Source organism: Anguilla anguilla, chromosome 4, assembly GCF_013347855.1.
Source record: "Anguilla anguilla isolate fAngAng1 chromosome 4, fAngAng1.pri, whole genome shotgun sequence".
Lineage (NCBI taxonomy): Eukaryota > Metazoa > Chordata > Actinopteri > Anguilliformes > Anguillidae > Anguilla > Anguilla anguilla.
In genome coordinates, this window is record NC_049204.1 from 64,738,661 (window position 1) to 64,765,230 (window position 26,570).

Below are 26,570 nucleotides of genomic sequence, written 5' to 3' on the forward strand. Positions count from 1 at the left end.
TGCTGCTGCTGAGGTGGACAATCCAGGTGCAGAAAGTAAAAGTCCTCCCCAGGATTTTGTTCCAATCACCTGTATTTGCTAACCGGCACAATTCTTCAGCCAGGAGGCAGAACTAATCAGCATGAGTGGAAGAAACACTGGGCGGGACTTCTAACTTCTGACCCCCCTGGATGTTCCACCTCTGCTTTGCGATCAATTTGGCTGACAGCCGTGTGGGCGTTCATTCTAGCTCAAGGTGTTACGGATGCTAAATCCATTAAATGCCATCACAACCACAAGCATTTTCCTTGTTTGTGCGTCTGATGAATGAAAAAATGAAACGGTGATACTACCAGACAAGAAGGCACACTTTTTCAAGTGTCCCTGGTCCTGTCACACATTTTCAGTTTCTGCTACGTGTACCAGTCATCCTGGGAGAGGTGAAAGAGATGTTAATTAGCATTATGCTAATTGCCATTGCGTCATACCCATGCCTGTCCTCTGTCTTATAGTTGTCTGATAACCGCTAAAACCAACTCTGGATAGGACTGTAGTTTGTCTGTTTTGTACTTGTTGAAAATATGTAAAGGAAAGGGATCGAAAAGCAGTTATAATCACTTCAAGACCTGGTTGTATTTATGCGTATGTTCATCTCAAAAAATGTAAAAAATAAAAACATTTTTAAAATATTGATTTGCAAAAGGATGACAAAAATAGGCCACTTTATTTAAAGAATCTGTATGGAATTTATTGCAACTAATGAATCAAACAAAGCATCTCAACATGTACTTGTAAGATACATCAATAAACTAAGATGCATGTGTTACTTTCTTATCAAAGCAAAAGAAACATACCAACAGAAACTGAAAACATGAATTAACTGAATTGTTGTATTAATTACCTCCTCCTACTTGAAGATATTCAGTTATGTAACAGCTAAGCCAAAAGCAAAGTAAAAAAGCATCTAATATCTCATGCATCAAATGTAAAAAGCACTTGAAAACAATTAGTTTAAAAAAAAATCCCCAGTGTCCCTAAATAATCCCTTTTCTTCCTGATCAATGCCCAAACCCAGTATTATCAGTTTAAATGTATGTACCAAAGCCTCAACCTTGTGTGTCAATTCCCCACCCCTGGATTCCAAACAGAGAAAAAAAAAAGAGAGAAAAAGAAAAAAAAAATGCAACTTTGTTAAGTGTGGCGCTTAATCTCTCCAGCGTCGGGGGGGCTTGGGGTTTAACTGACGGATCGTGAGCTGAAGGAGTAGTTGTAGCTGTATCTGGAGCTCAGGTCTATGCTGCCTCGACGGGAGCCGGTCCTGGAGCCGCTACGCGATCCGGGGGCAGACGATACGTTGTAGGGGCTGCTGATCCCCTTGGAGGACACGGAGGTGGCCTGGAGCATCTTCAGCCCGCTGCCCTCCTCCACCATGCAGTTGTCCATGGCCTCCTTGTAGGAGATCTTCAGCTTGGTCTTGGGACAGGTCAGGTTCTTGGAGTGATGCCTGGTGTCCTGGAGCTTCTGAGCCGCTCGGCTGTCCAGCCACCCTTTCTGGACGACGTCCTGAAGGGTCCTCCTTTTGCCTATCTCTGGGTCGAACAGGCCGCCCGTCACATACTGGAATTCGAGGAACCTCTGCCCGGCCCCGTACGGCAGCCACCTCTCCTTTATCGCCTCCACCGCCGACATCTTCCGCTTGGTCTTCACGTCCTCGAACCCCAGGTGCGCCTTCTGTGCCGGCTTCAGCTTGGTGGCCATGTCGTCGTCTATGATGCCCTGGCGCGCGGCTTCTTGCACCGAAAGCCTTTTGCCGGTGGTGTGGTCGATGATGCCGCCGGTGCAGGCCTGCGCTTCCAGCAGACGCTGGGCTGTGATGGAGTCCAGTATGCCGCGATTCAGCGCCTCCATGATGGTTATCTTCTCAAGACTGTCCGAATCAAATATGGCCCCCACGGGGCTTTGCTCGTCCAGCACCTCCGACGGGGAAGCCAGGGTAATGGAGATGCTGGCGATGTGCTTCAGCGAGTTCGGGGAGAGCGGCGGCTCCTCTTGCGTGGAGCGGAAATGCTGGCCGGAGCTGACGTACTTTGAGGTGCTGGTGCGCTGCGTGGTGCTGCTGCGCTGTACGGTGGTGGTGTGCTGTGTGGTGCTGGTGCGCTGTGTGGTGCTGGTTTGCTGCGTTGAGCCGGTTTGCTGCGTTGAGCCGGCGTGCTGAGTCGGGGCCGAGCGCTGTGTGGAGGCGCTGAAGGAAGCTTCTATGCTGGTAGAAGCCGCAGGCCGCTGAGGACTCGCCTTGCTGGTGATGATGTCCATGAATTGAGTAAGATTCATCACCTTAGAGCGGTATTTGTCAAATGTGACCTTGTCGATTAGGCCCTTCTCAAGGCAATCCTGGACATCGTACTGGATGCCTGTTTTCCGGTCAATGACCATGTATCGGATAGAGCCGTCAGGGGCTGTGATGGCGATCTCCTCCCACTCACACTCCTGCTCTGTGAGCTCCAGGTAGGTTTCATAGTCAATGAGCTGCCTGTCATAAGCCTCCTTCACTGACATTTCTTTATTTGTGTCTGGGTCCACAATCACCACTCTACGCTTGCGAAGGGTGTTCTTCTGGGTGGACTTTTTCTTTTCATGTAGTGGCAGTAGGACCAATCCTGTTTTTTTGTCAGTGGTGCACCTTTTTTTAAGCTGCAGGTAGGTCAGATTCTCCTCGGTGTTTGGGTCAAAGAAACCCTTTGAGTCGTCATCCTCACTGGTCAGTGTGCTGCTCATTTCCTTGTCGAAGTATCCCCGCTGATACGCGACATCCACATCTATGCGATGGCTAAATTTGGGGTCAATTATGCCACCGCTTGCAATCTGAGCCTCTAGGAGCCTGATACCATGTCCCCTTTCAATGAGACCTGTCTCAATTGCTTGAAACAGGGAGATAAGCTTCTCTGATTTGGGATCTTTGTACCCAGTCACAGCTCTTTCTGCAGACAGGAGTTTGTCCTTGAACTCTTTGCCGACCAGACCTTTCTGTACTGCCTCCTCCACGGTCAGATACAGGTTATTTATGGGGTCAATCACGAATCCCGATGCGGCCTGGGCTTCAAGTAGCTCCAATGATGCTCCTGGTCTGAGTAGTCCTTCTTTCATGGCCTGGTAGATGGGCAGGATCCGACCGTTGGCTTCGTCAAAAATACCCGCGATGCAGGTTGAACCCTGAAGGTATTGCCTGAGCCTGATCTCAATATCCTGGCTTGATATTTTACCTGCTCTTAATTGATCCACGTCTGAAGGTTCGAGCAGGCAGGAGTCTACTAGTTCATTGACAGAGACCTCTCTTCGGAGCCCCTTCACCATGATCGGCTTCTGTGGCGCTGAGAGGAGCAGAAGGCCGGTGGCAGGGTCTGTTCGACACTTGACCTTCAGATCGATGTAGCTGGAATCATCTTGCGTGACAGGGTCAATGTAGCAACGCGGCCTCTTGTTCAGCGCAGAGTAGAGTTCTTCATCGATTAAATCCCGATCCAGAGCAGCATCCTTTGTCAGGAAGACGCTCAGGACGGGGTCAACGATCCCTCCAACGGACTCCTGAGCCTGGAGCAGACGAAGGGTTGTTTCCCAGTCAATCCAGCCCTTCTTCATAGCCTGTCCTGCAGACAGAAGCTTTCCATTGGAGGGATCCTTGAAGCCGGTGCAGGCATTTTCAGCTGTCAACAGCAGGTCTCTGTCCTGGAAGTCTACTAGGTGTTTGGTGACAGCTACATCCACAGCCATTTTTTCGTTTGCTTTGGGATCGATTATGAAGCCTGTTGCAGCCTGTGCCTCCAGGAGCTTGGAGGCACTCTGTGGTGTGAGGAGGTCTTGATTCTTAGCCTCAGTGAAGGACATTCTGCCCTCAGGGCCATCCATGCCGGCAATAGCGCCTGTACCTTTCAGATAGAGCTGGATGTCGAGAGCCACCTCCTGCACAGTCTTCTGGCCCTTGAGCAGCTGGGAAAGTGTGACCTTGTCGATGATCCTACAGTCGTGAAGCTGATGAGCGGTGACCTTTTGGCGAATGCCATCAAAGAGGAGTGTGGAGGTGTCCACTGTGTCCATTTCTGTCTGCGTCTGCTTGTGGTACACATCTGGACGCTGCCTCAGCCTTCTGAGCTCTGCCTCCAGGCTGTCCCTCAGCGAGGCCAGACTCTGCATTTCCTTCTCGGTGCTCTGCAGCTTCACCTTGTACCTTTCCTCCACCAGCTTCAGCTCCGACAGAAGCCTTTCAACCTCCTTCTTCAGGGAGTTCCTCTCCTTCTCCAGTGCGCCCTTTTCCGATTCGTACTGTCTGACCAGTTTCTCTTTCAGCTCATACTGAGTCTTCCAGTGCTCGAAATCCTTCCTGATCTTGTTGTTCTCCTCTTGGAGGCTTTGTTTCAGCCGAAGTTCAGACTCCAGGGTGACCTTGACGCGTTTCAGCTCCTCATCATTCTTCTGACTCTTGGCCTTGTCCTGGTCCATTTGTTTCATCCTGAGCAACAGACTGTCCCTTTCTTTCAGGATTGCGTCGTGCTGACCTTGAGATTGCTGTATCTTCATGGATGCCTGAAAATAAAAATAACAGCAAAAAATTAATTAGAAAAAAAATGTATTCAGCATTACATGGTCTAATGTAGCTGACTATCCTACTTCCAAAACCTGCAAGCCATTATTTACAATACCATATGAAAGCTAATATAGATAATTCAATATGTTTATGCATTCCTAAAGGTGTTTTACAAACACATATTTGAAAATATGGAAATGTTCAGGTTGTGTGTTAATATAAAAAAAAAGGCAAACTGTGAGACAGACATATTAATATAGCATGCATCTGGCAACTATTGTTATTGTATTACTATTGCATTGGACATGCAACAAAATGTGTACTTTTCATTGAATATTTGCATTATAAATTATTATTTGTAAAACACCATAATTACAGAATAAGTATTCAAAACCAAAGCACAGAAAACTTTGCTAAAAACATTTCTACAAAATCAAGACGTGCTGATTAGCTGGTTCATGCCGATGATGAGGGGTGATCCATTGAGCACTGAATCAATGTTGATTTAATAAAGGCAGAAGCAAGCATGCTGTACAGCAAAGAGTCAATTTAGTCAAAATAGAAATTATGTTATTGATTGGTTGTACAGCAAATGAGCGGCTGAATCAGAGGCACAGGCAAGAGTTGATTATCAGAGGAGCAAAGCTGTTGGTGCTGCCTAAATGGAGGACAAGCCATCCGCTGCCACTTAGGAATCGAGGTATAATTGGAAATGATCCAAAGTACCTCCGTCGCTTGCTTTTGGATTTTGTCTATCTCCAGTCTCAGCTTTTCCCTTTCTTTGGACAGCTCTTCCATCAGCCTCTGGTACTCCAGGCTGGCTTTGCTGCTGTTCTGCAGCTGAAGCTGGAGGGTGGATATCTGAGCCATGGTTTCTTGGCCGCTGCTCTCCTTGGACCTCCTCAGGTCGCCCAGCTCCTGCTTCAGGGCCCTCAGCTCCTCCTCCAGCGTCAACCGCTCCTTGGTCAGCTTCTGGGTGAGGCTCTGCAGATTCCCGATCTCCGTGGCGTTGCTGTTCAGCGCCCTGCTCTTCTCCTCCATGGTCTTGGACAGGCTCTCGTTGCGGAGGTTGGCCTCCCTGACCCGCGCCCGCTCCTGGGCGAGCTGCTGCCGCAGAGCCTCCAGCTCGGCGGAAAGCTGCGCCAGTTTCTCGGTGGCGGCCTTCTGGTCCCTCAGGCTCTTGTCGAGGCTCTCCTGGAGGCCTCTCCGCTCCTGCTGACCCCTCCTGTCTGCGGTGGACGTCTCCTCCTGCTGCTTCCTCAGCAGGTTGATGGTGGTTGTGTGTTCGGTGAGTGACTGCCTCACGGTGTTCAGCTCCGATTCCACCCTCTGCCTCCTGCTGGCCTCCTCCAGACTGGCCTTCTTGTGACTCTCTGCCTCAGCCTTAGCCGCCTCCAACATCCTCTCTAAATCTCTGATCCGGCCCTGAAGATCCGCTATGGACTTCTCCACCTTGCTCCTCTCACTTGTCTGCTTTTGCAGCTCAACCTTGACCATGGTCACCTCCTCCGACGACACCTTCAGCTCGTCTATGACCTGGACGGAGGACGCATACTTTTCCTGAAGTTCATTCAGGGCCAGCTTGAGTTTGGAGATTTCCGCCTCAAGGGCCCTCTTCTTCCTGTACTCCTCCTCCAGGTTCTGAGTGAGCTTGGTCAGCTCATTGTTCTTCTCCTGAATAAGCCTGTTGGCACCTGCCAGGGCCTCCTTATGCTGAAGTTCAACCTCGCCCCTCTGCTTGATGAGGGTGTCAATCTGGACCGTCAGCTCCTTTCTCATCGTGGACTCTTCGGTCCCCGCTGACCTCTGTTGCCTCACTTCCTCCTCTGCCTTCCTTCTCATTGCCTCCACCTCCGTCATGGAGAGTCTCAGCCTGTTCAGCTCATCCTGCAGGTCCCGCTTCTCATTTGCTAGCTCTTCGTACTGCGTCTTCAGGGTCGACGAATCATCCTCCTTCTGCTTGGAGACCGTCTGGACGTGCATCTTTGTGATGTGGATTTCGGACTCGTAGGTCGTCTTAAGGTCGCTTATCTCCTTGCTGTACTGGTTCCTTACCTTGGAGAGCTCAGACTCCAGTTCCCGCTTCCTGGATGCTTCGTTCTCCAGCTGCATCTGCAGCCTCTCGATCTCCCGCTCCTTGTCCTTGACAGTCTTCTCGATGTCGATCTTGGCGCAGTTGGCCTCCTCCAACTCCTTCTGCCTCTTCCGGATGATGACCTCGTACTCCTCCTGGTGGAATTTGTACGTCTCCTCCAGGAGCCGCTTCTTCCTCTGCTCCTCCTCCAGCATCTGGGTGAGCTGGGCCAACTTGTTGTTCAGCTCTGAAATCTGGCTGCTGGTGGCAGTTAGGTCGTCCTTGGCAGCATCGCACTCCATAGCCTTGCTCCTCTTCACCTCCTCCAAGGACAGTAGCTGGTCTTTGGACTCTGTGAGCTCCAGCTGGTACTTCGCCAGAAGGTCTCCCAGAGACTTGTTCTTCTGGTTCTTCTCTTCCATTTCCTCTCTTATCAGCCTCAGCTCTTCTTCCAGAAGGTCAATCCTGGTGTTCCTGATCTGAATGGTTAAGAAATCAAGGCTCCGTGTTAGTATGTGCATTTGTGTGACTTTGTAAACAGTGAACAGTGATTTTAGCTTGTCAAAGTGGTTTTAAGTGAAAGCCCTAATATACAAGTGGTGGAATATTTAGAACATGGCAGAGAGGAGCATATTATGTTAATGAAAATGTTTTAATTAGTTCCGTCTTAACCTGCATGTGCACAGGTACAATGCCACAAGAGTCTGACTCGGGGTGGAAATGGCAACAATTTTACAAAAGACACGATAGAACAGTAAGATGATATAGAATAATTTCAGTCAGCATCATTTAAAATGCTTTCCACAGCAGGCTAAACATACACAGATATTCCGTAAATAAGTCGGAATTCAACCACTTTCATTTGAAATTAAACACAACACTTGCACCTTCAATGAAACATCATCAACAGAGTCAAGCTTACAATATTCTGGAAATCATACACTGATGCGCATTTTACTGCACCTAGACTAACATGTACTGTATATACACTTTTTTCTCCCTTGTGAGTAAATCCTGACAGTAACACAGTCTTTACACATTTCACGAATTGCAAATATCACCAAATATCACCCTGAAAATCACCCCCTACCTTCAGCTCCTCCATGCATTTCAGCATTTCAGCCAGGAACTTGCCGTAGTCGTTGGAGTTGGCCAGGAGCCCAACGTAGCGGGCCTGCAGGTCACCGGCCTGAAAAGCACAGGTTCTCGCCAGTCAGTGCGCCGGCAAGTTAGCTTGCAGCTAACATTGTAACAACAACTGTAGCGGTACAGGCACATTGTGAAAAAATTACATTTCGTTTTGGGGTGGCTACCTAAGAATTACAAGAATTAATATGTTCCACAATAATTTTTATGCATTCTAAAATCAACAGAAACATCCGCATTTGACACTTAAAAATACCTCATCTGTGACAGTGGCGGCAGGGGACTGCAACATGGTCCTCTTGATGGGGATGTTGAGTAGAGTCTCTAGGCCTGAGGCGTAAGAGGCCAGCTGCAACTCACAGTCCTTCCCAGAAACAAAAAGACAAAAAAACAATAAAACATCTGTACCGGTGAATCATGGCCGCTGGGCAAAGAGTAGGAATATTAAAACCCTTAAAGGTGTAAGATGACAAACATGTGATTAGAGTGTTCTTAACTGAACATTCTAATGCTGACGTAACAATCACTACTGGTAACTGAAAGCAAACGGAGGTCTGGAACACTGCCTTAGAATTTTGAATAAAAACATTCCAAAAATCTTTCTCATCAAAGGGCAATGTAAAATCGGTGTCAGAGGATGCACTGTAATGGATGGTTCTGAAGGCTGTGGAAAGAAAGTGTTTCTCACTGAGGCAATGCGGCCTAGGCCTGCGCCGGTCTACCACACCCGAAGGTGTGCCACGTCCATCACACCGTTACCGTACCTTGATGGAGGCAACACATCTGCTAGCATCCTTCAGAACATCTTCCACCACTTCCCTCTTCTCTTTAATTTCAGAGTTCAGAGCCTGTGAATGAAGACACACACACACACACACACACACCCAGGTCAGCAGCGAACATAACATAACAGTGAATAACACAATTTATTTGTAACAATTTTCAATGGTTCACGATGATCCAAATGAGTTAACAGCATAGGTAGAAAGATAGATATAGAACAGACAGGACTAGCAGGTTTGTTGATTCATTGATTGGGTCGTTACCTTCTGCTGGTTGACGTGCTCCATGAGGACTGTGACGTTGTCAAACTTGGCGCTCTGCAGGGCATCCTGGCGCTGGCGGGTGGCGTCGACCCAATCGCCGAGGGAGGCGCTGGTTGTGCGGTACTGCTTCAGCTCCAGCAGGTACTTCTCCAGGTCCAGTAGCCTGGGAGAGAACATGGAAATCTCTCACCAAAATCTCCCCGATTCCTCAAAACAGCGACATTCACATCTAGGCACTTAGCAGAGACTGTTTATCCAGTACACACAGGCTTAGGAAAAGTACAGAGAGTCAATACCAAGTAATTAGTGTCAAATCCAAGAAGTACATAACTGTAAGCACCATAGTAGCTGAAACAACCATGAACACGTGGATTTGTCCACTCACTGCCAAACTAATGATAAAATGACGGACGAACCATTCATCGATCAGGCCAGTTTTGACATTTACAGTTAGTCGATTTGTTAGTTTTGCGCTAACATCTGGACACAGGAAACCCTGCTGCTTGACGTAATCATGACATCATCGTGATGACATCATCACACGTTCTGTATGGGACGCATTCCAACTGGCTTAAAGGGGTGCATGTGACGGTTGAGTAGAGGAGCGAGAGGAATAGAGAGAGAGAGAGAGAGAGAGAGAGAAGGGCTCCTGCCTGCTGTCAAACTGGCTGTGGATGCGGTGCCACCGGTCCGCCAGCTGGCCCGTGAGCTCGGAGTACTTGGTCAGGTCCAGCTGGCACTTGGGGCAGGGCTGGCCCACCTGGGTGTGGAAGGCCACGCAGTCGCTCAGCTCCGCCTCCAGCTTACTCACGATGTGCGACTTGTCATCCAGCTCCGATCTCATGTGCTGCAGACGCACAGATACACACACACACAATATGCACGCGTGCGCACACACACACACACACACACAGAAACATGCACACACACAGAAACATGCACACACAAACACACACAGAGACACACAGAATATACACACACACACACACAGAAACGCACACAGAACCACGCACACAAACACACACACACACACAGAAACATGCACACACAAACACGCACACACACACAGAAACATGCACACACAAACACGCACACACACACACACACACACACACAGAAACACACACATTTTTTATTACCTCTGGGAAATATCCACTGTGCCGTGTGATGTATGTATTTATTCATTGTTTGATATATTCGCAGATGTTTTCACATTAATATTCATGAGCTGCGAGGTGATGTCATACCAATACCTGGTTATTTCGATAAACAAACTCAGCGGAGCTACAATCCATAGCTAGCTGGCTAATCTAAAGAGAAAAAAAACTTGGAAGCTGCTGTTGTGTCATTCGTTGTTTCCCTGAGACCCAAGACTAACCCAGTCTCAACCATAATAACATTTCACTTTCCAAAAACAAAATACAAAAGGGAAGCCTGGATTGCAGCTGTCAAAGAGGAAGGATAAATGCCAACAGCCCATTCTAAAATCTGCAGTTCTCACTTCTCACTAACATTAAATCAATCAAGTTGATATTGATAGATCATGAAATAGTCATGGCTATGAACATTACTTAACACTGAAGTTGTGAACAACTAACGTCAGCCAGCATAGGCTGTAAACATTTGATAAAGCATCGACATCGACTAGAGCAGCAGAGGGGGTGCTAGGTGACGGTTGCTAGGGTACCTTCAGGGTAGCCATGTACTCCTCCACCTCGTCAGGATCCAGAGAGGTGGTCTCCTTCTCCGTCAGCCGGGCCTCGTACACCTTGATGACATCATCAGACAGCATCAAGGCCTGCAGCAGGGCCATCTGCTTCTTCATCCTAGCGAGGAAGACAATGGAAGCAGTAGAGTGACAGGCTCAAAGTCTGATCTGTATTTTTTTATTTTTAAGTCAGATGTAAATATGTATTTAATGACATACAGAAAAATTATGGGAGGAGTTAAAATTGTGCATTAACAAAGTAAGCTGCGTATGGCAATCTCGATGGGGTGAAAAGCAGGCCCATCCTAGCCTCTCTGTGAGGTCAAACCTCAGATCAGCAGATGTGCTATAATAATGATGTCACAAAAGCGCATGTTCCGTATTGCTCGCGTCCGATTGGTTTAAAAGAAGCACGGCTTGCCTCTCTGTGTGGGACGAGGAGTAGCCCTCCAGGGCGCCCAGCTTCAGGTTGATGTGGTTGAGCTCGAGTCGGAGGAACTTGACTTTGTCCGAGTCCGACATTCCCTCTAGGGATTTCAGGATTTTCTCCTTCAGCTTGAGGTACTCGTCCCGGATCAAGTCCACTTCCTGCTCAATTCTCTGCAATGGCACGTGAACACAGGTTAAAAGCTTGCTCGGACTAAAACCAAAAAGCTCCCTCTAATCGAGACTCTTCATCCATCCTTCATCCATTAGCTGACAAAATTGGGTAGACAATTTCAAATGATTAAATTTTTTACAACTTTTTGCTTTTGTACAAATTGTTCCCGTAATAAAAGCAAAAAAATAAAATCAGGGTTTTTTTTTACCCAGTGTTTAATTTAAACAATGCATTGATGCAGATTGTGCATTTCAAAGGCACTTGGTGGTACATCCATTCACAAAAAAAGAACAGGGGCATTATCATCAACCTCTTATGCACAACAGCCAGAGAAGAGAGGGGCCCATTTCTGACAGTACTAAGCAAATTTACTCTTGGATTCCAAAGGGAGGGTGTTTTTCTGGGGGTTGAAGGGGGGGGTGGGGGGGGGGGGGGGGGGGGAGTAGGGGGAGAAATACGTACCTCCAGCTGGAGGAGGCGCTGGGAGCACTCCAGCAGGCCGTCCTCCCCCAGGGGCAGGAGGAGGTGCTGGGAGACGCCCTCGTCGGCAGCTTCGATCTTCTGACGCAGCAGCTGGAGCTCTGTCAGCAGAGTCAGCTTTACCGCTGGCTCCTTCACCACAGTCTCCTCCGCTTTCTCCCCCTCCTTTTCCTCCTTCACCTCTGTTGGCTCCTCTTTCTTAGGAGCTGAAGCAGCTGCTGTGGGCGGACGAAAAGGTGTATTACACCCCTTACGGGGAGAAAGACCCCCCCCCCCCCCACAGCTGCCCCCATGGTCCATGTGGTAATCAACCTCAACCATGACTTCAGGAAGGGCACCGGATGGAAGACTGAGAACTGCGTTTTGGTTTTTCCCTTTATAAAACAGATGCGACTCAGTTCACATTAGTACTCTTATAAGAAAAAATGATTCTACAATAAAATTCCATTTGCTGAAAGATGTTGAGCAATTTTTAACATAGTTTGACTAAGACGCTGATTGCAGATCATGTGGTAAAAAATTTTTTTTAAAAAACAAGCCATTCAATTAATAATCAATACAAGAGTTGAACAATTCCAAAATGTGGTGGCAAAAAGGAATAATCAGATAAGATGTGAACACTTACTGTAAGCAGGAAGCTGTACAACCAGATCGTCGTAGTGGGTCTGGGCCCCGGTGTACTGCGTCTCGATGAGCTTTTTGTCGTCTTCGACGAACAAATCGGAGCCTTTGGAATGGCGTGAGAACTCCTGGTAGTGAGTCTCCAGGCTCTTGATGATGTTGCGGTATTCCTCAGGCCGCATTTTGGAAATCTTGTGAAGTTACGGACAAACGACACAAACGGGAAAAAGGGGGGGCATAAGTTATCAGGAATTGCTAATGCATTAAAGAGCTTGCCAGGTTATGCAGCAAAAGCAGAGACCCTTGAGATGGTCAAGACCTTGACACAACGCTAGATATTCTCTAGGTAGTAGGCAAAGTGAGAAGCTGAGATGAGGTGAATGGTCTGTTCTTGTAATCAAATATTCATGTTTTTTTCATGTTCTTAAAGAAAGTAATGCCATGACCAACCAATTTTTTTTTTTAATTAGGTTTTGTGGTGATTCACTGTGGAAGTTTCAATTGGGAGGACCATGAGAAGGAGGGTTACCATGGTAATGGTGAGAGAGTTGATGTAGCTGATGTCCTTGAGGCAGTACTGCCAGGAAATCAGGCTCTTGATGTTGATGTAGAGCTGGTTCCAGATTCCCAGGATGGCCTCGTAATACTGCTCGTTCCTGTTTAACAGAGAAACCAGAACTTCATCACCGGCCTTGTGATCGTATCTCAGAGCCGTCGCTCCAAGATTTACGCACAAGTGGCAGGTCGACGGACCAGGGAACATATCGATATATCAGTGTGATCTTTTTCATCATTTAAATGCTTGTCCCCCTTTTTCTCCCAATTTTTGGAATGCCCAACCTTCACCAGCCTCATTGCTACAATCAATTTGGGAGAGCGGAGATAAGTATGTGGTTTCCTCTTAGCCACATGATGTCAGGCCACTGATCTTTTCTTTTCAACATAGACATGAAGGATGAATGAACACTTCATGTCCAGCTTTAGCAATCAGTTTGTGGGCGCCAACTTGACCAGCGATGAGTCATCTCAGCTGACCAAAGTACAAGCATGCGTCACACTGCAGGGCTGGCCAACCACAGTCAGCACAGGCATAGTCCAGATTCAACACCAGACCACGGGGCCCATCCACACACTGGAGCAATGCATTAACAGATACCAGACCATGGGGCCCATCCACACACTGGAGCAATGCATTAACAGATACCAGACTATGGAGCCCATCCACACAGTGGAGCAGTACCTTGACAGATAACAGACCGTGAGGCCCATCCACACACTGGAACAGAGCCTTAACAGATACCAGACTATGGGGCCCTTCCACATACTGGAATAATGCCTTAACAGTGGGCCCCATCCTCACACTGGAATCGTGGGCCTCATCCACACACCGGAACAGTGACAGATACCAGTCCATGGGGCCCATTCCCACACTGGATCAGATACTACACCGTGGGACCTATCCCCACACTGGAACGGAGCCTTAACGGGATGCGCCGCCCAGCAGCCCCCCCATGCATTTGCATTTCTATGACACGGTGAAGTCCGGCGGGTCTTACTTGCTCGCGAGGTTGATGCTGAGCGGGTTGGGAGGAGGGATGAGGAGACACACAGAGGGAATGATCATGTCCAGGCCCCCGGGCCCCATGACCTGCCACTTGCTGCGCTCGGTGTTGTCCTTCAGAATTCCCTCGTTGCCTTTGAAGATGACTTTCTGTGAGAGGGACAAACAAACGAAACACACTACAGCCGCTGGGCCATTCTACAAGTTTTGACCCCTAAATGTGTGTTTGATAATAATTGTATAATAATAATAATAATACTCTATATAGCACCTTTTATGCGTAAAATGCAGCTCAAAGTGCTTCACATAAAATGAGAGGGAAAAAAACAAGAAAAAATAAATAAGTATAATAATAAAGGATAATAATGATAAACTAATAATAATTTAATATAAGAAAACAAGAACACAAATAAGATATTGAGGTAATTATGCCCGCGACCCTGCTCAGGATAAGCGGGAATAGATAATGGATGGATGGATGGATGGATGGATGGACCTTCATTGTGGTCAATCACTGCACTTGCAGTGAGCACACACGTGTGAAGCCGAGCATGTCTGACCTGGTCCTGCATGTAGTCGCACAGCGCTTGCACGATGACAGGACTGTTGCTCTTCTCCTCAGGGTTGCGGGGCCTCAGCCTCACGATGGCCTTGGACTTGTTGACCAGGTGCTGCACCTGCCGCTTGTTCTCCATGATCCTCTCCTTCTCCTTCTGTGGGTCGTCCCAACAGCACTCAACTTATCACCAAACTCATCAACTCAACCCCTGACTCTTCAACTCATTACAAATTCCCTCAACGCCTCCCCCAGCTCAGTCCCAGATTCTTGAATTAATCTCCAAAACCGTCAACTCAGTCACCACTAAGCTCCTCCCTTACTTCAGGGACAGTTTTGGGAATAAATTGACTTACATACTACTGATAAAAAACCATAAACATACGTTATTAGCACATTGAATTTTTTCAGATAGCACATACGTATACTCTCATGTGTTTTTGTATATAAAATGTGTTTGTACATGTACAGTACATCCACAGGTCCTGCCATTAGCGTTTTTACTCTGGCAACAGTGACTTGAGTTCATCGCACCTCCAGATTCTGGATCATTTCTTGAAGAGTGTCCAAGGGCGTGTTCTTGTCACAGGTGAACTTCTTCCGGACATTTTCATGCTCCTTCTGCAGATTGCTGTATGTCTCATTCGCCTCCTTGAAGAACTTCAGTGAGCATTGGAGGTAAAGAAAAAAGTTAGCATCATCCAGTACCAAGCTCAGGATTGTAACTAGCGATACTTGTCCATACTGAACTACTGCATGCATGATGGCAATGGCCACCTCTATTCCAGGGAGACTACCTCTCCCTGCTTTTCTCTTTTGCCTCATTTCTTAGGTTTGGTTTGAAATTCGTTTTTCTGTATATTGCGTTTTATGCTCTGGTATTCTTTTGGTCTGTTTAGCTTTGTTGGCAGTACTTTGGGGTTGACTTTTTCATTTTTTTCTTTTTTCCCCAATTACATAATCCAGGAACAATTCTTATGAAAGAAAAATTACTCAAACAATACAGTCATAACCTCATACACACCAATGCAAAAATTTAATTGAATAACTGGCGGGTTAAATACTCAGGAATGAGCCACAGCACTGAGCAGTTGAGCAGTACCTGGCTGTAGGCTGAGTTCTCCTTCAGGTGCACCTGGATGCATTTGGTGATCTGAAGCAGCCAGCTCCACTGGGTCTGCAGTGTGTCCATGTAAGCCTGGAGAGAGAAAGCACCGGAGGCAGCACACGGGCCCATCAAACCACGTTCAGATTCAGGGAATCAAGACAAGGCAGCCAACTGTCAAAAGAGCTGTTCCTTCACCAAGTTTTTGGTTTTTTAAACTTTCAGCCGAGCCGAATTCCCTCCCCGCTGGGGGCTCTACCTCGATCTTGTCGGACGCTGGGTGGGCGTTCTTCAGCAGTCCGTCAACCTTGTGTTTCAGCTTGTTCAGAAATTTTTCCTTTTCTTCCAGGTCACTCATCAGTTTCTGTGAAAACAGAGGCCGATTCAGACCGTATCAGCGCAAAATTCTGCTTAACCCAGCCGTGCTATTTGCAAGCAACGGGTCCACATCTGGCTGAATCACACCAAGGTAGCACAAGGAGACATTGAATCCAGTAAATTTTTGGGCCTAATAAACCTAGATTTGGGAACTACAAACAGGGGAAAGTCTGTAGTACAGATTTATCAAACATTGCATTTTACAAAAAGTTCTGGGTCTTGTTTTTCTCCAGAAAGTAAAAAAAAAAATCATGAAATGCTCATACTGTTCAGTATGAGTCTCTGGACCTGGAGACGTCTTATCGGTCGTGTTGGGGCTGCAATTCCATTTTCAGTTCAGTCCATTCCCAAAATGAAGTTAATTGAAAAATCCCCACAGGCCATTATGGTAATTTTTCACTTCACTTTGTGAACTGGCTGAATAGCAAACCCTGATTCTCAGGACGTCAGGCCTCGTCCCCAAACGGCGAACACCCTCACCGAGTAGCTCTCCTGCTTGTTGGGGACGTAGACGTCGATGTTCTTGTCCCCCCAGTCGAACATCAGCTCCTCTTCCTCCCGTTCGTTCACCCACATGATCTCCTGGGAGATCTCTTGGATGATCTTCTGCAGGTCCCTTAGCTGGTTTGTTCGGTCGAAGGACAATTTCTGGAAAACACACACACACACGTCATAAGCCTATTGTAATTGCGTGCTTTTGTTCCACAACTGTATGTATGATGAGCTGTAGTTATTCCACAGATCTGGGGGGGGGGGGTTATTAAGTGACGTTAATCCTTTAAGGAGTAAGATTACAAATATATAATCAAAATGTGAATTCTCGAATACTGATGTAAAAATCACTAGTGGTAATGGAAAGCAGAGTTGAAGGAATAGCTCACCTGCAAGCTGTCCCATTCCTGTTCCAGCGCATTCAGGGCTGCTTTGTCACCCTTCTGTATCTACAAAGACAAGCACATCTGATCATGGTGACCTTTAACTGTCCAGAGAGCCTTTACCTTATCTATCTAAGTACCCTACCTCTTATGGTACGATGTGAGTTTTGTGGTTCATTCCTTCCTATGCCAGTCAGAGATGTGAAAATAAACAGCAGTGAAGAGAATATTGTAGATAGAGGCCCATCACTGACTGCTTGATCACTGTATTTCAGTTTAGGTATGAGGGTGTTGGGGTATACTGGTAGGAGGGTGTTAGGGTATACAGTTAGGGGATTGTTAGGGTACACAGGTCACAGGGTATTAGGGTACATGGGTAGGAGGACATTAGGGTATACAGGTAGGAGGGTACACAGGTAGAAGGTAGTTAATGTACATGTGCATACCAGCTCGTCTCTGGCCTTGTCCACCTCTGGGCTCCGCTGGATGGTGCTGTGGAACTTGTTGTGATTGATGATCTGCTGGTCGATGACATCGCTGGTGTCCCCCCACGACGACGTCTCTACAAGGCGCTGTGGAAGGCATCAAAGGTGGGGGGGTGTTTAAAAAGGAAGCGCACACCCTAATTAAAAAAAAAAAAACGATTTAAAAAAATGGCAGATTACTAAATCAGGCTTTCCTCTTGTGTCTGCAGCGATTACTAACAGAGCTCTTGCAACCACTCCGGAAGCAACAAAGCCAGCCCACAGAGAGCTACCCGGTCATTCAGTAACTCAACCGGCGAGGCTGCCTCACATTTGGCTATTCATGGGGGTTGCAGGCCAGTTTTAAACAAGCACTTCCACCATTTCGCGTAAGCGGTTTAGCTGTATCGCCGCAGGCCTACGCAGATGCCCCGGCTCCCAAACACAAAGGAGCTCTTTGTCCGCTCTGAGAGGAAACCGGCTGTGCACCTGCACTACCTGTAGTACCTGGGGGCCCCTGGGTGTCACAGCTCTTTGTTACCTGAGCAGCCAGTGGTTGGTCAGTCACACACAAATGAGGAAGATTCTGCCCCGGGTACATCCTCCAGGACATGTGACCCAGCCTTCATCTACTGTATGGCGCAAAAAGAACCACACACACCCCTCGCATTTTAACTCATTCTCCACTTGGGATGCAGAGGCAAATGCAATTTCAGAAACTTCCTGGGAATTTTGGGGCCCGTATCCTCAAATTCCTAATTTTTCACATTTTATTATAACTATCAGTATGAGTTTTCTGAGCATCAAGGTCCTGCAAAGAGATAGATTCCTCCCCTGCAGAAGAGGTAGCTTCTGTACTGTGGTCATTTTTAAAATAGTTTTGTGAAACTACCTCACACCAAAATTTAGCCCAGACTAGAGTTTTTTGTTATAAGAACCGTGGAGTTTTTTGTTATATTCTTGGAGTACCTTAGCCTCACCAGAGCAAGGGCTCAAACCCAGCGATCAAATTGTTGAAGGAGTTATATCTTTTCAAAGCTTAATTTGTAATTAATTGACTAGCTCCTACATGGCTTCTAGACGATTTCAACTAATGGGTCCAAAAGGTCGATTTTAGGTGGTTGAGTTGGTCTAAGTTATGCCTCCCGCTCCTTCAGTGTACAAAAACAAACAAAAAAAAGCTTCCTGAAAGATTCCCACAGTGGCCTCTGGGTGGCAGCAGATAGTCACACCGACCTCCCCCTGCAGCTTGTGAACTCCCGAGTTCTTATCAGCGCGGAGCTATGTCAGGAATCCCGATGCACCAGGGCCTCTGCTTGACCTTCGATAAAGCCAGTCCACTCACGTTTACTCTCTGTTTGGCTGTTTTTTTTGTCTTTCGTTGCCCAAGGTCTGTGATTTACCGCAAACCGAGCAGAGCGCAAATTCCACGAGCTTCTGTAGCTTTGAATCTTATGGCAGTTTGTTTGTGTCCCTCAGCAGCTGGAGAGAGAGAGAGAGAGAGACGAGGAGCTCCTCTCTTTGAAGGAGAATAAAAAACAGCCATGCCGAGCTGTCTACTGATAACTCCACGCTGCGCTGAATCATATAAACGACTGGACATAATAAGAAACGAACCGAGACATATGATCTTGTCTATGACATCACAGGCATTCCACTGAAGTCTTCTAAGCACCTGTATTCTCCTCACGTATTATGGCTTAATATCAGTTTTACTGATAAGGCTGCACCCTTAAATTTGCCCGTTTTTTAAAAACTAGTTCTTCCATCTGTTTTTTCTCAACTGGGGTTGCGCTGCATTTCTCACGAGGGTCTCACGGAATGAGACGTTTACGAGCCAGACGCACGCAGCTTAAAGTACAGGGCCAAGCACAGGGCCAGTGGGCGTTGATGACTCCAGCCGCATAGCTCAGTTTTTTTTAGTGATATGCCTGTTCCTCTACATCTCTATATGATCTCCTCTCCTCTCCTCCCCACCCCTCCTCTCCTTCCGTTCCTCCGTCTGCGCGGTGTCTCATTTCGGTGTTCGGAGCACCCTACAGCCCCCCTCCCCCCCCCCCCAGCCCTGCCGCTCCACAAACCGGTTTGGAGAAGACGTTTTCCAAGGAAGGGCCAGTTTCGTCAGGTGTTGCCGGGAGAGGGGGGGGGGGGGGGGCACACGACAGCCCGATCAGACGGTTACTAGCCACGCCGGGTCCCACGCCGGGCCACGTGAGGACCGGCACGCGTCGGCCGTTCCCCACAGGCTGACGTTTAAATGGACCGGAGATCGCGGGCGTTCGGAACATGGCGGCGGTACCTTCTGCTGTCCGATCCAAGCGATGGCCTCGTGGAAGCTGCGGCCCGGGTCCTCCCAGCTCAAGCTGCCCTTCTTGCGCGAGACCGTCCCGTTGAGGGCGAAGTGGATCCCCCGAAGCTGGTCCTGGAACTGCTCCACGCTGAGGGGAGGGGGGGCAGAGCGGGAGACACAGGGTCACCTGCGCACCCCCAACATCGCCTGTGCACACCTGGGCACCCCCAACATCGCCTCAGCCCCCCTGCACACCCCCAACATTGCCTGTGCACACCTGGGCACCCCCAACATCGCCTGTGCATACCTGCGCACCCTCGAACATCGCCTGTGCATACCTGCGCACCCCCAACATCGCCTGTGCATACCTGCGCACCCCCAACATCGCCTGTGCATACCTGCGCACCCCCAACATCACCTGTGCATACCTGCGCACCCCCAACATCGCCTGTGCATACCTGCGCACCCTCAACATCGCCTGTGCACACCTGTGCACCCTCGACATCGCCTGTTCACATCGCAATTCTCCTCCAAAAAAAAAAAGTGGTGTCACCACCTACTTCTCTGGTGAACACTTCAAATATTTTTTCATCAAACTCTCTGACAAGCAACATATAACAATTTACACTCACTGGGCATTTTTTTAAAGCAGACAAAAATACATATCATCTAGCTTTTGATTGTGATTCTGGCCTTGTCCAATCTCACTGTTTAACTTTTTTTGAAATAGCAAAAAAACATAAATTAAACTCTGCTTACACTCCAAATCATGCTGTAGCCATAAACGGAATGTGATATGCAGAATCAGATCAGTCTCTAATAGTGAACATGCTCAGGTAGCTTTAAGAGTCGCACTATTGCATGCTGGGAAACACAAAGCTGGCAAACAGGCTTTCTCCAGACAGCAGCCACAGGACATTGACACCCTGAAGCCAGAATGAGGTCAGGTCCTCACGCACACCCTTTCTGCAGGAATATAAATAGAGGGAGAGCACAAATGCTAAGTGTTCTTATCACTTTGGGGAAACTGGACCGTCCCCACACACGCTCCCGACCAAAAGCCTTGACTACACCGCGGAATTATGCACCGCTACCCTCAGAGAAACAAGCCGCGGGTTCAGCCAAGGAGGAGTACAATAACAAGGTCACAGTCTCTCACAGGTGTTTTACCTTTTTAACAGAAACAAAAGCCTTTTTTTAAAAAAATGGAATAAAAAGAAAGTACTCCAAGAGCACAAAGCAACACCGGCACAATAGGAACAGCTGAACAGTTATATCGCGCTCAGTTTGAATGTTCTGTGCAGGAGCAGTCACTCCCATTGGAAGAATGGCTGAGGGCAGATTGCACTGTCAGCACCACATACAGTATTCATGAGCGTGAAAGGGAGGCTCTTTCATAACACCCCGCTCCTATTCAGGCTTCCAGCCTCACCCCCCCCCCCCCCCCCCCCGCCCTTCAGTGACACACCCCTGTGGAATTTCTGCACCCACTATAATCCCCATTACTCATGATATTCGCCCGTTATCAGCACCGAGGCCAGACTTTACGCAATCGCCAGCCAGCCGACCCCGCTGGACGGGCTCGGGGGCGCGGCCTGGGGAGGCAGTAACCACCCCCCCAACACTTCCTGCCAGTCAGGAGTTTATACTGAAGTCATTCAATACCGTTTAATATGTGCACCTCAGGTCAAACTCCACATAAACAACGGCTGGGAAATAAAATAAACAAACAGAGCAGCGCCCTCTAGCTGTACACGAGAGAAGCTGTGTGGAAACTACTCCCAAGGGAATTTCCACTTGCACCTCCACCCCCCCCCCCCCCCATCCCACCCCCCCACCCTTAATCGCACTCCTTCAGGTATTTCCCAGGTGAAAACTACTATAGTTCGGATCTGAACGTGGAACTCCACGCAAAGCCAAACGCCAGGAAAGGACATTTTCTCCGTCCCTAAGGAAGCAGCGGAGATCCGGCTGATGACATCCTGCTGATGACATCGCCGGCGCAATCGATGCGCGCGTGGGCGCGTTCATCCCCCCCCCCCCCCCCCCCGAGACACCTGCACCGCATGGGACACTCACCTCCTGATGACGCTGTCGTTGGGCTGGCCCATCTGCCGCAGGTCCAGGGCGCAGCCTTTGAGGTCCTTCAGCACCTCCTTGGCCATGGCCATGTACTTCTCCGCCTCCGCCGTCACCCGCCCACCTTCCATGCCCTGCAGAAAGGGGGAGGGGAGGGGAGGGGAGGGGCAGGGGGGGGATGGGGCAGGGCGTCCCGTCAGTTTGCCATTGACACCCGTCGGAATTTAATGATTTAACGCGAGCCTACTGGTCCGCTATATCATCAGACTCTACACACCGTCGAGAGATCATCACACCCTACATACCTACCATCAGCACCCTCCCCAAACCCCCACTCCCCTGTTGTGCTACCTCTGGGCACACCCCCCCCCCCACCCTCCACAAACATACTTCTGGGACATGTCTACTGTCTGTTCCCAGCCCCCCCGATGCTGGAATGAGCTTCCCACCCACTGCAGCAAAAACAGCAGAAGCCCTGCCCATCTCCTGACAGACTGAACACTCACCTCTTCAGAATGCACCACGGCTCCCCTGACCTCCTATAAATGCCCTTTCTTTTGCTCCTTCTTTCTCTGGATTTCCTTTCAGATAATGTTATCGGTACAGCTGCGCAAAGACAATTTATCTGTCTAGTCCTACCTCCCTTTTTTTTTTACACAATACAAATTGTTGTTTGTAAGGTTAAATATTACACTAGAGTATAAAATGAACCTCTGGGCCTATTTTGGTGACACTGCATTCTTGTATTTCTGAGAGACAAACGTATATTCTCCTCTTTTGTACATTGCTCTGGATGAGACCATCCGTTAAGTGACTGTAATTAATGTAATTTAATGACCCCAAAGGCAGCCCCTGGCTGACAGGCAAGCAGCGTGTGCTGAAAGAATACAGGTCAGGTAAACGTGCTGTGGTCCTCTGACCGGCCCGCTTTTCTGACTTTATCAAGTCTTAATGTCAATTGAGAGATTTTTTTTTGTACCTGCAATATACACACAGCATACATATTTAACCGGCAAATGGCCGCCTAGCTACAAATGTTAGCACAATGATGTGATGTGTGAATTGACATTACTGTAATCATGTTCCCGGAAAGTCGTAAAATGGAAATTTTATTTAAACCATGTTTGCATAGCAGGAGTTCAGGATAGGATGCCTCCTGAAGGCCTGCCATCAGGGGTGGGTTAAAGCCAGGGAACTACTAGGTTCAAATTCACTTCTACTTTTATCGATAAGATATTTTTCTCTTACTCAAAGATCTTTTCATCTAAACTTACACACGTGCTATTCTTAAGAGTACAGAAATATTTGTCTTGCACTCTTGAAAAAGGTACTAACGGGAAAACACAGCTGTGTATAAATGGATAACCAATAAATTGCAGGGGGGGGGGGGGGGGCCTGGTTGGCATAGCAACTAGAGGAACATGCTATGAGTGCTAAATTCAGCTTGTTAATGACTCGAAAACAATTGCAGATTCGGGAAAGTCGTTAGCCAGGTTCGGCACCATTACTCACATAACTCTGAGAAATGGATGGTCCCTTTCTTTGTAAGTCAATCTGGACGAGAGGGTCCAGTAATGTAATGTAATGCAATGCAACGCCGCTCTCCGTTCCATGGTACTGTCTGCTAGCACTACATCCACAAGCTCCCTCCCACGCCTTCTGCGCAGCTTAACGTTATACTGCAGGTTTGCGGCGTGTCATGACATGACATACTCCCGGTTGTGACACTAATGCCTCGAAACGATCACGCTTCGCCTAACCGTATTTGTCGGCCCCTTTTAAGTCCTCCGCGATCAGGGAACCTGATAAATCACTGAACCTAATGTGATTTTAACAGCTGTGCCAGACACCCAGTTCTCCAGAATGGCAGACTTGGCAGTCAAGCACCGGGACCTGGGTGACAAGCCACAGACGCTGGCAGCACAAGTTTCAGAGCACATGCTTCAGTGTGGACCATCCCGAGTTATCAGGAGAAATCTGGAATTGTTCGGAAAAGAAGTCGCTGAGCCAAAAAAAAGATGTTTTTGCTAAATAAAAAGCCAATAAAGCTCACCGGGTCACTTTGGATAAGGGCGTCTGCCCAACGAATAATTCAGCTACTTGCTTAGCAGAACTTATCGATCTACTGCAAATAAACATTAGCGTCAATGGTCCCGACCGCTGGGGGCAAAGACACACATTTATCCGTTGGCAGCTCGAATGGCTTTATCGATACTCGGTCGCTGGATTCGGTACAGATATGGCTGTATAATTAAATGGAAACTCCCTCGATAGATTTTTTCTGGAACACGTGACGTACAGCAGACGGGCGCACCCGCTCAACATCGCAATAAATAGCAAAAAGGAAAAAAAAAAAGGCGAGACATCCTCCCCCCTTTGTGAGGGTCGTGTTAAATTTACGCGCGGGTGAGCGGCTTTCGGATCTGCTATGCCTCCGGGGGGAGTTCTGTTTAGCTCGGTACATGACTTCCCCGAGCGGGTTGAGGTCGAGGATCTGTGCGGAAAGAGGCAGGCCCGTACCCGAGCGAGGGTCCCAGCAGAGCCACGTTCAGACACACATCGCTACACCTGTCGCTTTTGGCAAGTGTGCACACGAATGATATTTTACGCCGTGCCAAGAAACTGACAGGGCATCCAAACTGAGGTATTTCGACGAAGGCACGCCTCTCAATATATCTCCCAGTATTTCAATACAGCGATCTTTTTTTTAGCATGAGACACACCACTGTGAAGCAGGCTATGGCACAAGCATTTCGCAATGAAAACTTTACAGAAGAACCCAATGTGGTAAAAACAAGGAAATGAGTCCCTGATCCCCTTAGAAAACATGGTATTAAAAATGAGGTCCCTTTCTAGTGGATTGTGGTGTTTTTGTTGGTCATGGATCACATGTCAGTCATAAATCACATCATGTGTCAGGTCAAGCGCGTCCCCCAAATAAAAAGGAGAAGACAACAACCTGTGCAGGCCAGGTATCCTGCTAACGCACACTCTCAACATTCCAGCGGACATTCTGTGAGTGAGTTACGCGCTTATGCTGGTGCTTGCATAGGCCTGCGGACAGCACAGCTCCCGGCCCCGGCAAAGAGCAATACACGACAAGCGTCTTCCACGGAAGACACCGCTGACACCGAGGACTGGACCGCGCCGACACCAGCGAGAGCGCTACACGGTAAACAAACGATACGCCACCACGGAGGAGAGCACTTACAGACTGGAGGACGAGCTCCGCTCTGCTCAGGTAGTCCTGGCATTGCGCGTGCAACAAGGAGGCCTTCTGGTGAATAGGGTTGACCTGGTAAGAGCTGGGAGAGCACAGAGGGTTTGCACATCACAAACAAGCCATTTAAGCCCCCCACCCGCGCCCCGTGTGTAATACTGCTCTTATAAATATCTGCCGTTGTGACTTTGATGGTGCAGTTGCATTTTGGCCTGCATATCGTCTTAATGTAAACAATATCGTGTATACGTGATGTGAGAGAAAGAGAGATGAATGTACTGTACGTCGCAGATAAGGGACAGTGTTATGTTTAAAGGTATGTTTAAATGCACGGTTGGCTATGTTTTTTTCCCCCCCAAGCCAAAACAATACAGAACTCTAATGAGTTGTAAATACCAAATAACATTAAATACAACTGTTTTTACAGAATTGGAGGTTTCAGATTAATTGGTCATTTAAATGAGTGTTGTAGTATATTGGCTGGGTTTGTTGTCGTTTGTTTTAAACACACCGCCCACCGCGATAATTTGTCAGGGACTGCCAGCATTAAAAAAATGATATTATGAAGTATGTTAATTAGCATATTTACTATTACCCTTTCAAGAGAAAAAAAACTGCATACAATATTTTGCTGTCAATCTAAGGATATTTTGTCCAACAGAATATAGGCTACATATGGTGAACATTATGCATTATTAATAAACATAATTTAGGATGAAGACAGGGTGATACCTTTTATTCATTACAGTATTTACATGTATTCATATTTAACAAGTGGAAAATATATTAAAATATTTTCAGGTGCAAGGAGCCTTATGCGTGACCTTCAAAAAATGCTTTTCTTTTTATTAATCTTTTTATTAATCGCCATTCACGTACAGTTTGTGTTTCGCAGTCCGTGAAGTCTTGTTTATATGCTCGACAACAATTTTTTTATTGAGTAGTAACGGTAAAAAAATCAGCAGGCCAGTAGGCCTAGTCATGGAGAAAAACGGTAGGGTACATATTTGACCCGTTGTATCATGTCCATTTACAATGTAGGCTCCACTTTAATTCCGGCGACTGAACGTAGTGACCTCGGTGATCATCTTAACAAAGCAAGTCATTATAGTGGTTTTAGACCTTTGGAACGTCTTACGTAACGAACCAGTGACATGCATAAACCCCAGGTATGCAGTGCTGTCCATTACTGCACATTTACATTCTGATGAGTTAAGCCTCACCGAACAAAACCAAGCCATCGATCGTGAGAAATACGACATGTTTCCCGAGCAGAACTTTGTGTACAGTTGGCAGGTGAAAGCGAAAGAACGACAGCATAGACTCTGACCTGTATCTACACATTTCTGTCTGCCCGGTGTAGGACTAGAAAAAAATAGTAACAAACTGTCATTACTTCATTTTTTACAAATAAAACAAAAACTTTCCCGCACGTACCCTCCGTATCCTCCTCCTCCGAGAGAAGTTTTGGAGAATGAATAGGTATTGTAACCCCCTGCGTAGTCTCCACCGTATCCATTACCGCCTTGCCCATCGCTCCTGGCGTAAGCGTAATTCCCACCGGTGACGTCGGACCTGGACGTGCTTCTCCTAGGCAAGGTGTTGAGACCCCTCTGTGATCCGAACGAACTCATTTTAGGAAGCCAGCGAAGCACTCCATACAAAATTCTACTGCAAACCCAAACCTGTCACCTCTGCGCATTTGCAAGCGTGAGCGAACGCGGCAGCGAAGCGAGGCCCCACAGCGTTCACCTTTCTCGTCCCAGAGCGCGCAGAGACTAGTTCCCAAACACGGAAGAATCCGGTTT

The 26,570-nt window shown here is 47.7% G+C and overlaps 1 protein-coding gene across 2 annotated transcripts; it reads right to left on the reverse strand.

The window, feature by feature from the left end:
* Window positions 1-701: 701 nt before the first annotated feature.
* Window positions 702-26,557, reverse strand: LOC118225962 (desmoplakin-like). Of its 2 annotated transcripts, none has more exons than XM_035415125.1 (24): window positions 26,200-26,557; window positions 24,754-24,847; window positions 21,543-21,676; window positions 19,473-19,611; window positions 17,156-17,281; window positions 16,716-16,775; window positions 16,315-16,482; window positions 15,716-15,820; window positions 15,454-15,549; window positions 14,886-15,011; window positions 14,356-14,508; window positions 13,791-13,945; window positions 12,764-12,890; window positions 12,239-12,425; window positions 11,596-11,831; window positions 10,954-11,132; window positions 10,512-10,650; window positions 9,478-9,671; window positions 8,825-8,987; window positions 8,543-8,626; window positions 8,035-8,142; window positions 7,723-7,821; window positions 6,614-7,111; window positions 702-4,557 (listed from the first exon to the last, which is right to left on the reverse strand). In XM_035415125.1, exons 1-24 carry the CDS (start codon window positions 26,394-26,396, stop codon window positions 1,216-1,218), a joined length of 6,909 nt encoding a protein of 2,302 aa, XP_035271016.1. In that variant the 5' UTR covers window positions 26,397-26,557; the 3' UTR covers window positions 702-1,215. The 2 variants fall into 2 exon arrangements, with proteins under 2 accessions (XP_035271016.1, XP_035271015.1); XM_035415124.1 differs by having other exon boundaries at window positions 5,285-7,111.
* Window positions 26,558-26,570: the final 13 nt, after the last annotated feature.